This window comes from Mustela putorius, unplaced genomic scaffold (assembly GCF_011764305.1).
Source record: "Mustela putorius furo isolate JIRA1106 unplaced genomic scaffold, ASM1176430v1.1 tig00003983_pilon_pilon_pilon, whole genome shotgun sequence".
Lineage (NCBI taxonomy): Eukaryota > Metazoa > Chordata > Mammalia > Carnivora > Mustelidae > Mustela > Mustela putorius.
In genome coordinates this window covers 22,531,345-22,545,577 of record NW_025422123.1, presented here as the reverse complement: position 1 = coordinate 22,545,577, position 14,233 = coordinate 22,531,345, and the positions used below count along the sequence as shown (strand labels likewise).

Sequence of the window (14,233 nt, the reverse complement as noted above, 5' to 3'; positions counted from 1 at the left end):
CATACTCTTCTTTTTTTTTTTTTGTTTTGTTGTTTTTAAGGGAAATAAAGTATTTTTTTAAATCTTATTTTACTGTTGTATCATCTTGTGATGTCAAAGATTCAACTGATATTCTTGGGAATTAGGAAATGAAAATAAAATGTCAGTCTGTGAAGATGGGAACACTTGTTTTAATAATTTGATTCACTTTCAGTGTTACTGGCCACTTTTATAGGTACTATTGATATTAGCAGTTATTTAGAGCTATTGAGCCTAAGTTTAATACTTAAGTTATTTTTACTTAATGATGTATATACATAGGTAGTTAATTGAATATTGAAAAGTTCTGTGATTTGGGCAAAAACACATAGGAACTAGTAAATATGATACGAAACTCTTAAGGGAATTTTTTCTTCATTAATCAAAACTATTTTCTGGTACTAGTAAAACTGCAAAACATGTATATAGGCAACTAAGATAATAAAATGTAATGGCATTTAAAGTTTTTTTAAGATGAAAACTCAATCATCAAAAGTGTTCTTCCACTTTCCATTAGGCTTTTCTTGCTTGTTATGTATTCATATTTTATTTTATTTATTTTTTTATAAGCACTTTTTTAAAGATTTTACTTATTTGACACACAGAGAGAGAGATCACAAGTAGGCAGAGAGGGCAGGCAGAGAGAGAGAGAGGAGGAAGCAAGCTCCCTGCTGAGCAGAGAGCCCCATGTGGGGCTCCATCCCAGGACCCTGATCATGACCTGAGCCGAAGGCAGAGGCTTAACCCACTGAGCCACCCAGACGCCCCACTTATTCATATTTTAGATCTTTATATTATTTTGTGCTGTATACTCACTTGACATGTTAGAAGTGCAAAGAAGTTTGACTCATATGTACAAAACCTTTAAGAGTTTACTACACCAACTGGCAAGCATGTAGGGTGTGTGCCCTTTGCGTAATGTAGGTAGATTTCTGCTTTCTGCCTCTAGACCACTTCCTTGTCTCCTTTCATGAGAGCAGCACAAAGTAATACAGCCTAGAATCACTAAAAGGTGAGAAAATGGTACCATGCCAACCCTCTGTGGAACAGCCATCTTAATAGTCTGCTCTGACATTCGTCTCTCTAGCACAAACCTTGCAGTAGGCCAAGTACTTATAGGAGATATCCTTACTAGGCAGACTGAAAGCTTTTGGGAAATCTTTGTTGGTTTGTGCTTTTAAAATCACAGGCTTCAATCAGGCCTGTGGAGTGGAGGAAGAAGCTATTATAGGTTAAGTGTTAACTTTGTGTGGGTGTTAACATGGTTATAAAAACCCTCTGTCACAAGAAGATTAATGTGCAGAGGAAAATTTGGGCAGAGGTCTTCCAACTTGACACATGTGAATTTTTAAAAACTTTTTATTTTGAAATAAGTGTAGACTCACAGGGAAGTTTCAAAAACAGTAAATATGTGGACTCTCATGGACCCTTCACCTAGCTTGTATTTCTAGATTTTTAAAGTATAGCGTGTGTGTCTCTGATCCTGGATCTTATGGCACAGAGAATAGAAGACCAACTCAGGTTGGGGGAAGGGGTGCTCTTCCTGCGAGGGTTGCCCTGGCTGTTATACCAGGAATTATGAAGGTGATTGCCATTGCCTTGTATCTAAAAAATTGTAACCCCATGTGGTTGGCCAAGCCTGTATTAATTGTAGCATGTTAAAAATATAACAATTCTGTTTGTCTTTAGGAATTATTTATTGGAAGTTTATTCTTTTTTAGTTTTTGATTTTTAAATTTAAATTTAGTTTTTAAGTAATGAGAGAATTAAAATGAAAATATCACTGTGAAAATGAACACCATATGAGGAATGTTTTCTACTTGTCCCTGTTCTTATTTGAGTGTTAAAGATGATCCCAAGTTCAGGACCAAAAGTTTAAACTGCTTTTCTCTCTGTAGGTTCGAAAACATGTGAATGATCTCTATGAAGACTTAAGGGATGGACACAATTTAATCTCTCTTTTAGAGGTTCTTTCAGGAGATACCTTGGTAAGTTTAAAATTTCTTAATTTAGTTTGCAGAACATGTAATCCTGTCCACATGGGACCAGTGTGTTGTCAATAGACACTGTTCAGATTTGTGACACATTCACCTTTTTTGCACTGTGAATTCTGCCTGAAAACGAGTTCTGGTTAGCTTCCTAATCATTTTCAGACTTCAAATGATGTGAATTTGGGAGATCGAAGCACTTTGATTACTTTGCTTATATAATCAGTTCTATACTTAAACTACTATTCTTGTTTTTGCTTCTTTTTTATCTTTGGGGTTGTTTTTTTGTTTTTGTTTTTGCTTAGCAGAGGTTGGATGCATAATATAACCACATATTAAAAGACTGACATATAACAAAGAAATAAACATTGCTTTCCGAAAAATGGTCTAATCCATTCCACAGGTGTCATTTCCTTTTTTGTGATCATGACTTCCCCTTCTTGGTTACCTGTTCTCCTTCATTATGTTCTGTTCATGCTCTTCTTTTCATTTCTGGTCTGTCTTGTGTCTTTGCTGTTCTATCTTCTGTCCGTTATATTCATTAGCCAAGGGAGCGAGATTTTTTGAAGACCTTACGATTGGTGAGTGCAACAGAAGCATGCGAATATGAACAGCATGAGGATGTGGAGGATGAGGATAAGGGGGTAGGTGTCGGCCCCCATAACTCGACTAACCTAGCCATTACAGTGTGGTGAGCGCTAATGTGGTAGAGAAGTAACCCACGGGTTTGGGCTCCTTTTTAGAAAATTAGAGAAAGGACCAAAACCCACAGTGAGATGGATGTGCGTGTACCAGAAAACTGGATGAAGGAAATATTTTCTCTTTAAATTTATTGATGTTACTGTGCAGTGCATAGTAATTGAACATAGGTGCTTAAATTATATGATAGCATTTTAGCTAAAGAATTTTATACACCTTTTACATAAATATGGAAATCTTGACAACTAGCCTGCTAATTTTTATGCAAATTTGTTTCACTTCTGCAATTTATATTTCAAATGTGGCCACTGTTGCCTTATTTGAACAGACTTATGAAAATTTTTTTACTATTTAAGTTTATGCTTTAACTCATACTGGCAATAGGTATTTGATGGACATTACGTATTTTCTATACGTCTTATTTAGAAGGGGGGAAGGTCTTAAAATTTGGAGTCCTGGTAGAACCCACAGAGCTGTTTCATCTTCATTACACTTAGTTGACTTCAGCCCACCTTTGCAAGACAGATACGCTTCTTTTGTCATCCACATCCCAAGTGCCCCTGATTCCATTGGAAATTGTGCCTTTTTTGGATCCAATGGATGAATTCACCAACAATATTTCTACCTGTTACATAGAACCTTTTTTCCATTTTGTAGTGTGCTGTCTGTTTCATTATGGTGACTTTGGCTGTAATAACCTATTCATATTTGAGAAGATAAGCTGTCAGTATTTTTTCTTCCTTTTGGAAGATTTTATGTGGTAAATTTCAACTCCATTCTTTGTATTTTTGTTAAGCATCTTCTCAGCTCTATCTCCTTATGTTTTCATTCTGAAAGCTTGTAGCTTTTCTCAAGGAAAACAGCATCAAAAAAATTATGGATTGTCGGTTTTCCTGAGACAGTAAATAATCATGTCCATCCCTAAGCATTGCGAAACTAATTATTAGAGTCCAAATGATTTTGTAAAAAGCTAAAATAAAGAGGAAATATAGTATATGGTTTTAATTGCTTTTCTTTCTTCCTTTATCATGCTAAGTAAAACTCTGTCTTTTTCCCTCTTGGTGATTTTATACTAATTGCATGCTACTTTACCTCATTTTCATTAACATGCTATACATATGTAATTATAAAAATCTGCTTAACAAGAGAGTTTATTAAGAAGGCAAAATGGGGAACAGTCTTTAGTTCTTTCTGTGCATCCAAAGCTAATAAAACTGTAGGCTAGAATTGTAGTATAGTAACTATAAAAAGTCTATATGTTCTGTGGTATTTTCTCTTTTTCTTTTGTTTAAATAAAGCATATAGAATAAATCATGTGTTTAAATAAAACATATTCAGAGAAATACCTAGTTGTTTAAATTCAGTTTCAGACAATACAAAATCATAAAAGCATCTTTAAAGATATCTGATGGTTTTACTGAATAGTAAATACTGTTTTGACATGTTAAGATGAATATAAAGTATATTTATAGGGTATATTTATCATAAGTGTCTTTAGCATGGTTAGTGGTATCAGAAACTATAATGTTTTTTATACCCTGCATTTTTCTATTCTTAGCCCAGAGAAAAGGGTCGGATGCGTTTTCACAGACTACAGAATGTACAAATTGCACTTGACTATTTGAAAAGACGCCAGGTATGATGTTTCTCAAAGACTATAATCTTATAAACATATATGACGGAGTAAATCTACATAGAAACATGTCAGGGAATGAAAAGGTTAAATTTGCGAATTCTAATGGTTGAGTTTGTGGTTTTGTGAGACAAATATTTAAAAATATGTTCAAACATTTGCTCCAAAGAAAAGGAAGTTAATAGTAGGTGTAAGCCCAGAGGAATTATAAGTGGCTGCATTTCCATCTGAATAAGAGCTACTAACTTTCCTTCTGCTAGAATCGGAATGCTTTGCCTAGGAAGTTAATGATATTTTAGTAGCAACAGAATGTTAAGAATGCCTATGAACAGTTCTTAGTAGTGGGGCAATTCTTCATTATTTATACTTAGTCTGTAAAATTATTTTTATAAAAAATAATTTATATAATACTTGAAAAAACTTAGTGTAAACATTTTTAATACTTAGTAGTGGTAAGGCAATTTTTAAAATATTTTTTGTAATAATAGATAATATTGGTAATCAAAAGTAGTTAAACATAAAGCAATATTTCTGACAACAGTCTCCAAGTAGCTTGAGGTTTTAGAAGAAATAATGTTAAGGAATGAACACTATATTGGATGATTTGGTGGCATTGTGGTGTTGTAGAGGTATAAGTCAAAGTATTGGTAATTTTTCAATTAGTAGAAAAAAGGAGAAAAAGGAAAATCAGGAGAAAGTAAAATTACTGAAAACAATGAGAAATCAGAGGTGGCAACTTTTTGCTTGTTAATGAAGGGAAAAAGGAAGGGAGGGAAATAGGGACAGGTAAACATTATTTTTTATTATTGATTTATTTAGTTTATAATGAACATTAAAATGCTTTTATTTTTTAAACTTTGATTAACAGTACTTAAATAAGGTTAAATGTTACTTTTATTTACCTTCTTATTCTTAGTTCTAGTGGAAGTTTCCAGGAGGTCTGATGATGGTTAATTCTGTTTCCTTGTCTGAAATGTTTTTGGCACTGTTTTGTCCAGGAAGTAAGATGTTAGTTATTATTGTATTTAATTCATGATATTTAATTATTTTTATCCAGGATATAAATAATAAGTATCATTACTGCTTTTGGTTACCTAAAATACATAATTTGATAGTTAATAAGCTTTAAGTCCCTGTGTTATTATTATTTTTATATTTGAGCAGTCTCCCAAATATCCAGTGACGTGTTTATTTATTTTGATAACACTTTATGGTAGATAAATAGAAAAATGATGCTAGTTTTATTCCCCCATTTTGTAACAGAAGTATGAGAAAATTACTGAACTATTTTATGGTTCAGAACAGTTTCTTAATGGTAAGAGTAAAATAAAGCTTATTTTCAAGTGACAAAATTATATCTAATTTTCAATTCTCAAGTATTTAAGAATTCTCAATCTGAGTTGTATTTTCCTTTTGAGAAGTGAATGCTTTTAATACTTGTTCTAAAAGAAAAACCAAAGTAACAATTGTTTTTTCCGTTTTGGTTACTCTGTAATTTGCAGTATAAAATGGAGATTAGTGGAGATAGGAAGTAACATTAATTTGAGGATTACTGGTGTTTAGATCATTTCGATTTTTTTTCTTTGTGTAATTTAGAATCGCTTTTATGTAGGTAAAGATAATTTGTGTGCTGGTTTGAAAAAGTTGGCTTTATCTCTTCTTTTCATATAACACAGGTGAAATTAGTGAATATTAGAAATGATGACATAACAGATGGAAATCCCAAATTGACTTTGGGATTAATATGGACAATAATTTTGCACTTTCAGGTAAGCTTAATTTTTCTTCATTTTAATTTCTTTTAGTCTCTTATTGCTGATTTTCAAGTGGTTGATACAAAGAATGAATATGCCATTTATATCATATGGAAGAAAGTAAAATTCAGGCTCCTTTTCTTAAACAGTATATTTGAATATTTCCTTTCCAGTAACTTACTACCTGTGAACCTGGTACCCTTTTCCCCCTGTTATCCATGAGCATATAAGATGATGTTTGTAATCTTGTCGAAAACAGACCTCTGTGCTCAGGAGCTGAAATATATAATGCGAAGACAAAAGTTTCGTTATAGAGAGAAACAAGAGCTCTGTCAGTTTGCTGGGCAGAGGATGCAGCAGCAGGCTACCTGGAGGAAGGGGCTCCGGCGTTTTATAGGGAAAAGCAGAGTCTCGCTGGTTTCCATGGGAGTTGTTGGTACATGTAGCCGGCCACACACATCATGTTTTCAGGAGGGTTCCTGGTTCCTGAAACAAAGGCTAAAAGGGGAGGTGGGGAGGTTTGTGGAAGAGAGTAAAAAGGTTACTTTGTTTAAAATCAGGCCTTGTTGGGGCGCTTAGGTGGCTCAGTCGTTAAAATCAGGCCTGGTTGAGGCATTAATGCAGCCATTTTGGTTTTTGTTCAGCTTTCAGCTTAAGCGGTTTCGGTCTTAGTGTTGGAAGACAAAGATTTCTTTTTACTGAATGCAGACACATTTCTTTTGTTTATTGGACAGTGTTACTTGACTTAGATACATAAACATTCTATGACTCATTCCTTACTTAGAATGGTTTTTGTTGGCATTCTAGTTTCTCAGTGAGAACTACTTTTTCCTGTTGATAGACGCTAGATGGCAGTATAATTTTCATAAAGGGATCTCCTGAATTAGAAGTAGCCGTATTTTGTGGAGAGCTTTCTCAAACAAGATTTGAGGAGATTAATGCAGATTTTTTTTAAAGGATTTAATTTATTTATTTGAGAGAGAGAGAGAGAGAGAGAGAGAGCATGTGCGCAAGAGCAGGGAGGGGCAGAGGGTGAGGGGGAAAGAATCTGAAGCGGACTCCATACTGAGCGTGGTGCCCGGAAGGGCTTAGTCCCACCGCTGGGAGATCAGGTACCCAGAGTTTGAGGCTTAACCCTCTGAGCCACCCAGATGCCTTGAGTAAATGCGGGTTAATTTACGATGATCTCTCTAATACATCTGTGCTCATTGAGAGCTGATTTGGATTTTTACTTTTTTGTAAAATGATGCATTTTGAAACAAATCATCTTTATTTGATTTAAGGTAAATTCTAACTCTAGAATGTGCTTTAGTTCATTATCCATTTTTCTGCTTAAGCATGTTCTGTATGCAACCCAGAGCCTGACCCATAGTAGGCATGCGGGAAATCCTACTGATTGACTGCTGTTCAGTTAGATCTTGAAGGAGGAAGAGGTAACTTACCAGCTTCAGAAAGGAGCTGAGGTTTTAAACCAAATCAGGAGGGGAGTAAGACTTATTTCTTAATTTGTAAAAATGTTCTGGGACTTAAGGTTTATAAGGGAATGATGGAAAATAGTGTACCTGGAGCTCATTTGGGAACAGGATAAATCTGACAGGTATGGAGAGCTGTGGGAATTAGAGTCTAGGTAGTTTCTAGGACCTGAACAGGCAGCTGATCAAAATTGCAGCAGTAGGAAATTGGAGGAGATGCTGGCAACCAGGTGTACCAGCCAGACTATGGGGTAGCTAATACAAGTAAATATTCCCTCAGCTGGGTTTTTGCTATCAGAGAGATCCAATAACAGGGGCTAGAGGCAGGAACCTAAAGATCTGAGGGGCCCCATTAGTAGAGCACACCTTTCTCAGGAAGCTAGGTGACTGAGCCCTAACCAAGGCTGGGATTTGGGCATGAAGCCAGACCCTTTTTCTAGAATTGGGTAAAGACTAAGTAGAACTGGCTGAAAGCAGATTTCATGTGGAGATCCTCAGCAGTATTCTCAGGGATCCTTTAATCAGTCCTCAGTGGATTAGGTCCCAGGACCTTGAGCAGGGTTGAAATTGCAGGAACTCCACATGGGAAGATGAAAGGCCTATTGGAGCAAGGAGCTAGTCCCATCATTTCTAACATAGCTGTGAGACAGGCTGTGTCTGGACTTGGGGGACTGTGGGGCTGAGGAAAGCACCCAGGCTGTGGCAGGAGGCAGAGCTAAGTGTTACCATTGACTCTTACTTATGGCAGTTGATGACATTGGGTATATCACATAACCAATCTGAACTTGAAAAATAATTTTTGGGGAAACTGCATCTATCAATTTTACATCAAATAGATTAAATGAGCCAGGTCTGAAGTTAGGGAGATAGAAGCCAGGAAGCTGAGGCAGTAATTTCCGAGTGGGATGATAAAGGCCAGGACTCAGATGGGGATGAAAAACTGAATCCAAGGGATGACATTTTGAAGGAAGAAAGGAATGGATTTGGCAACAGGGCACAGAGGATGAAGGAGTGGGATTAAAGATGACTCTGAACTGTTCAGCCTGGGATATAAAACAAACCACACACCAGTAGACGACTGAGACAGGGTAATGGTCAGGGGAGAGAGAATAAAGAAGGATTGCCCGAGTGGGTCTGATGGACTGCCAGGTGTTCTGTGCATCTGCGTGCTGAACTCTTGGAGATACATGAGCATAGCTGGGGTGTCTGCTATAGGTAATGCACTTAGAGTTATCGGTATAAAAGTGGTCACTGAGCACTTCGGAGAGAATGGATCTTCAGAGAAGTCAAGAAAAGAGCATGTATAGAGAAGAGCTGAGAGCTACGGACAGACATTTGGGGAAGACCCATGATTTGGGGTGCAGGAGGAAGAAGATCCACCTGGGGAAACAGAAAAGAACAGAATATTTGGATAGATGGATGGTATGACAAGAAAATGCAGTGTTGCTGAATCTAGGGGGAAGAGAATGTCAAGTAGAAAGGAATGGTGAGCACTACAAAATGGCACTGAAGAGCGTGAGAAAATGAAGACCGACAACTAGTTTTACCTTGAAGGAGGACATTGGAGACCTTGGAAGAAATACTATCAGGCAAGTTGGAGCAGAAGCCAGGAAATGACAGACCAAAATGTGAGTGAATGGTTGGGAATTCGATCCTAAGTTTGAAGAAATTTAAAGCAAAAGGTCATTCAAAAAGAATTATGTATTAAGAAACTCATTGCATTTTGTCACTGGAGGAAAAAAGAAGACCAGCCACAGAACTACTTCTAATAGAATCCTAATGGTCCTATGGCATATAGTATGGAATCCAGTGTATTTTAGGACCCAGATGACGAGATATTATGACTATTTATCACCAGTATTTAGAAATTAGATCCAGATTTGTTTAAAGTGGAACACAACAATGTTTTGGTAAAATAAAAATGTTCCTTCTTATTTAAATGAAATAACCAGGTGTCACCAGCCAGACTTCAGGGTAGCTAATACAGGTAAATGTTCCCTCAGCTGGGCTTTTGCTATCAGGGAGATCCAGTAACAGGGGCTGGAGTATGATAATTTCTTAGTAGTATGATAATTTTGGATCAGAATGATTTTACTGGTTAAGCCAAAATAGAAGGCTACTTATAGCAGTGGTAATCATTCTCACTCAAAGTGACTTGGCTTTTTTTTTTTTTTGGTCTTTATATAAATAAGGAAAATAATTTCATAAGATCAATTTATTATTATTATTTTTTTAAAGATTTTATTTATTTATTTGACAGAGAGAGATCACAAGTAGACAGAGAGGCAGGCAGAGAGAGAGAGGGAAGCAGGCTCCCTGCTGAGCAGAGAGCCCGATGTGGGACTCCATCCCAGGACCCTGAGATCATGACCTGAGCCGAAGGCAGCGGCTTAATCCACTGAGCCACCCAGGTGTCCAGATCAATTTATTATTTAAAAAATATTTGTTTTGAGCATCACAAATTGAATCTCTTTTCCAGTCAGGCTTTCTGAAGGTAAGCATTATCAACACAATAGTTCTCTATCAGTAACTACCATATGCTAGATCCAGAGATGCTAGGAAAATGGAGGATGTTGTGTCTATTTAGGAGAATGTTCATAAATACAATCGACTTGTAATGAATCCATTGCAGTATAAATAAGGGATATAGAGGAGGAGTGTTGTGGTATTAGGAAAGTATTAGAGAAATTTTCACTGATACTAGAGATAGACTTTGCAGGATGAATGCCAGCTACCAGGTGGAGACTTAAAGCTGGGCCATTTCTGGGAGAGGGAGCAGTGTGTAATGGCCTGGGAATGGGTAGTTGGTGAGTTTGGCGGAGCTTCAGGGAGGGGTGGATGGGGTGCACATCAGCGGTTGGGCCTTTATCTCACCAGTACAGGTATCAGCCATTATGCTTTTATGTTCTTGTCAGTAATGTTCCGTTGCCAATGAAGACATTGAAAATAAAATTAAAAATAAACCCAAATCTGAGACTTTATTTTTGCCCTTTATCTTCTCGGATATTCAGTTTTGCCATTAGACATGGTTTAATTTTCTCTTTCAGTGATTAATCATCATGCAGGCCTATCATTAGCAGGTATTGGCAACATCGCTAACTTGACTGTTTAATTGAATATTCTTATTTAGAAAAGTATAATGAGTTCCATCTTGCGATCAGTCTAAAGACTACCTAGAGAATGGTGATTATCATGTTTTTCTACTTAGTCAAATGATAGCTGCTTACGTGTAAGTCCAGTCATGCTATACTGATTTTCTTTTTACCGTATCTATGACTCAGTTTTAGAAATATGCACACCTTAAATAATCAGGCTCCATATTGATTTACTATTTTTATAGCAAGGCCCTAGTAAAATTACATAATATTTAACTAGGGTACAATTGTAAGTGTTACCTACAAAGTTCAGCTACCTTCATTCATGTATAAGAAACACATCTATGTGCTTCTTCTGGCGAAGCATTTCATGCTTCAAATCATAAAATTGATCAGTTTGCTTATGTAAAAATCCTAATAACCATATAAGAAAATGGCTTGGAAAATATAATGGCATATAAAAATGTAATACAAAATATGAAAAGTTCTATTGATATGTAATATGAAAAATACTATAAACTATTTTATGAGGTATATTGAATTTTATTATCATTTTTTAAAGATTTTATTTATTTAAGAGAGAAAGTGAGAGACAGCATGAGAGTCAGGGGAGGGACAGAGAGAGAGGAGAAGCAGACTTCTTCTTGATCAGGGAGCCTGATGGGGGGCTCGAACCCAGGACTCTGGGATCATGACCTAAGCCAAAGGCAGATGCTTAACCAACTGAGCCACACAGGCGCTACTATGAGATTGATTTTAGAAATAATTTTTATTGAGTATTTAGGAATTTAGCATTTATTATCTCTCCTACAGCTAGCAAATCATCCTGTTTTTGTTTTCTAATGACTGATGTTTTGAAAAAAAGCTTAGTATAATTTACAGAAATTTTTGAGCTCCCCCTTTTCTGGCAAGTACCAGAATTAGTTAGTGTTTCTTAAGAAAAAAATTATATGTTAGAGATTCTCTGAAACAACATTTGAAAGGCATTTTGCTAAATGACTCCTGACTGGTATTTGCTTTCTGTTTGCTCTCAGATTTGTTGAACCACCAATAGTTTCAAAGGTTAAAGCAAACTTTGGTAGTGTAACTGCATTTCAGAAAACTGAAAGTTAAAGGGAGGGTCAGAGTCTGCTCATACGATAAAGCTAAGGGTTTGCCTTGAAAGCTCATCAGCGTTATAGTTTTACAGTGAGCAGTAATGTTTGTGTAAGAGGATTGGTGGCCAGAAATAAGCCACGGTGTCTAATGAGACACAGGGACCCAGCTGGGCAAGATGCCATGGCATTTCTTGCGTGTGTTTTTCTCATAAGCAAAATGGCCTCATGCTGAAGAGGATGGTCACAAAGTCCGAGGAATTAGAGGTCAGAGTGGAATTTTCAGACTTACTGCAAAAGTTCGAAGGAAGTCCTGGATTTTGAAATGAGTGAATCTGTGGAACTGTGATTTCCTACAAATCAAATGGGGAATGTCTGTGGATGTGTCAGAGCCGAGAAAGAAGAACAGTATTTAGATCCTGCCAAAACTCCTTTGAGCCCTGAAAAATACTCTCCCAGAAGAAAATATTTCAGGAGAAAGCCGATCAAGACAATTATAGGTGACAGAGACTCAGTAGAGCCAAACAAGCAAAATGAAGGCAAGAAGAAGAGTGGCGTTCAGCTCTCAGAGGAACAGCCAGCTCTTTTACTCAGGGGACTGGTACGGGAGGACGCCGTTGTCCTAGACCCCACCCTGGATGCTGGGATTCCGCATCTGCAAGGGAAGACACAAGTTGTAGTTAACAGTGTGAAACAGAAACTGGTGCCGAGTACTGCAAGCAGTCTGTCTCACTATGGGGACACTTCTGCTAATGACCGTGACAGAGAAGTAAAAGTTAGTGACCTGGAGGAAAGGATTCCAGAAACGGACAGCACTCCATGTTGTGTAAAGAGGAAGGAACATTTAGATGATGCCAGCAGGAGAGAAATAACATTCCAAAGAAAGACTGATGTTTTAATGTTACCAAAGGCAGCCAGCTTGAGTTCTATTCACTATGGTACGGAGAGATCATTTGAAAAAAGTGGGTTTTCTGAAGACCCATCAAAAAATAATAGCAGTGTTCAAGGGAAGCAAAACACTGAGAGATTTTGCCCTTGTGAAATATACCATTTTCACTTTGAAAAAAAGAGATGTCATTCCCTCTGTACCATTGTGTCCTCTGCTTCCAAGGACACAGACGGAAATGAGGTAAGTGAAATGTGGAGTCTGAGCTTAAGGTGTAAATAAGGACTCAGGTACTCATATCTGACTGAGATTCTGTAATTTGTCTATTTTAAAAGTTGTATTCAGATTAGTTTATGTGAAAGTTGGAGAGTTCTTGGTGCATTTTGTTATTTGTAACCTTAAGTTCGGTTACTATGATTTTTATTTTCTGTGATATCCACATTCTTTGATCGCACTTAAATTTAAACCCCTGCATATTTTTGTTACTGTTGGAAGACTTAGAAAAGCATCACTTTAAGGGAATGCACATCTTTTGAAGTTCTCTAGTTCACGTTTCTTGACTTTTCCTATGGAAGAGCCTTTGGAAACTGGGTGCAGTGTAGGCAAAAATTGCATCAGAAAACAGTCACGAGAAGATAATAGCTTCATGATTCATGTTGGGAGGATACAGTCCAGTTATCAGTCAGTACTGACTTGCTGATCCATAAGTTTGGAAAGCCAGTTCCAGTTCTCCACCAGTTTTCATGCACTGGAACACTCACATAATTGCTTTTAATTCTGTGCGTGCCACGTGTGTGTGTGTGTGTGTGTGTGTGTGTGTGTGTTGGGGTGATTATCACAGATAAAATCACCCAAATCTCTTTTGTCTCTTTGTTATGAGTTATTCCCCAGCCCCTTTCTAAAATCAGACATCATTTGGGTGGCATGTCCTAGGTATTTCGGTATGACACTGACTGCCAGAAAGTTGAGATTTTTATTCCTAACACTGACAGTTAGCTTTAGACAAGTGACTTCTCTGGAGTTTTCACTTGTCTTCTGAAATGGAAGTGAGTATTTATTTACTTGGTTGAGACATGCATTACCCAGACAACCTCTACATGTAACTAGGTGGGAGTAGAGGGCCTTTTCTTTAAGCTCTTTCTCACTTTGTCTTTCAACAAAAACTCTGGACGTAAATGGCGTATGTGATGTTAAACAGTCCTGGCGAGGTCAGCTAGGGTCGTCCGCACAGCAATAGAATGAGGTTTTGTCAGGGTCAGTGTGCTTGATCCTCGTGGACCTTAGCTGCAGAGCTCTGGGAAGCTCTTCTATATAGACACACTACCCCGCCTTGCCAATAGTATGTCAGCTCTTAGATTTACATTTTTCAGGGGTTACATTTTAAAAAGAAAGCATAGCCTCTGTGTCAGTGCAAAAGGAAACTACTTAGCTGTTCTGTGTTTAGGAATGAAACCGCTTGTTTTGCTTCATGTTCTCCAGCTGTTTATTGTATATAATATGGCTTCTTGTAAGCCTTACATTTTTTCAATAATGGAAATTCTTAAAATCTTTTTCCTAAGTGCTACATAACCCCCCCCACACACACACACTTGTT

The 14,233-nt window shown here is 37.0% G+C and overlaps 1 protein-coding gene across 29 annotated transcripts in view; it reads left to right on the top strand.

Moving 5' to 3' along the window:
- The window catches only part of DST (dystonin), a 471,262-nt gene that overhangs the window by 244,839 nt on the left and 212,190 nt on the right, over positions 1 to 14,233 (top strand). For 17 of the 29 annotated variants that reach the window (XM_045071198.1, XM_045071195.1, XM_045071193.1 and 14 more), the window contains 4 exons: positions 1,917 to 2,006; positions 2,552 to 2,650; positions 4,264 to 4,341; positions 6,015 to 6,107. In XM_045071198.1, coding sequence (XP_044927133.1) covers positions 1,917 to 2,006; positions 2,552 to 2,650; positions 4,264 to 4,341; positions 6,015 to 6,107 — 360 coding nt within the window. Of the gene's footprint in view, positions 1 to 1,916; positions 2,007 to 2,551; positions 2,651 to 4,263; positions 4,342 to 6,014; positions 6,108 to 11,785; positions 12,883 to 14,233 lie in introns of those variants that run through there. The other 12 variants (XM_013045864.2, XM_013045874.2, XM_013045863.2 and 9 more) reach the window with 2 other exon arrangements.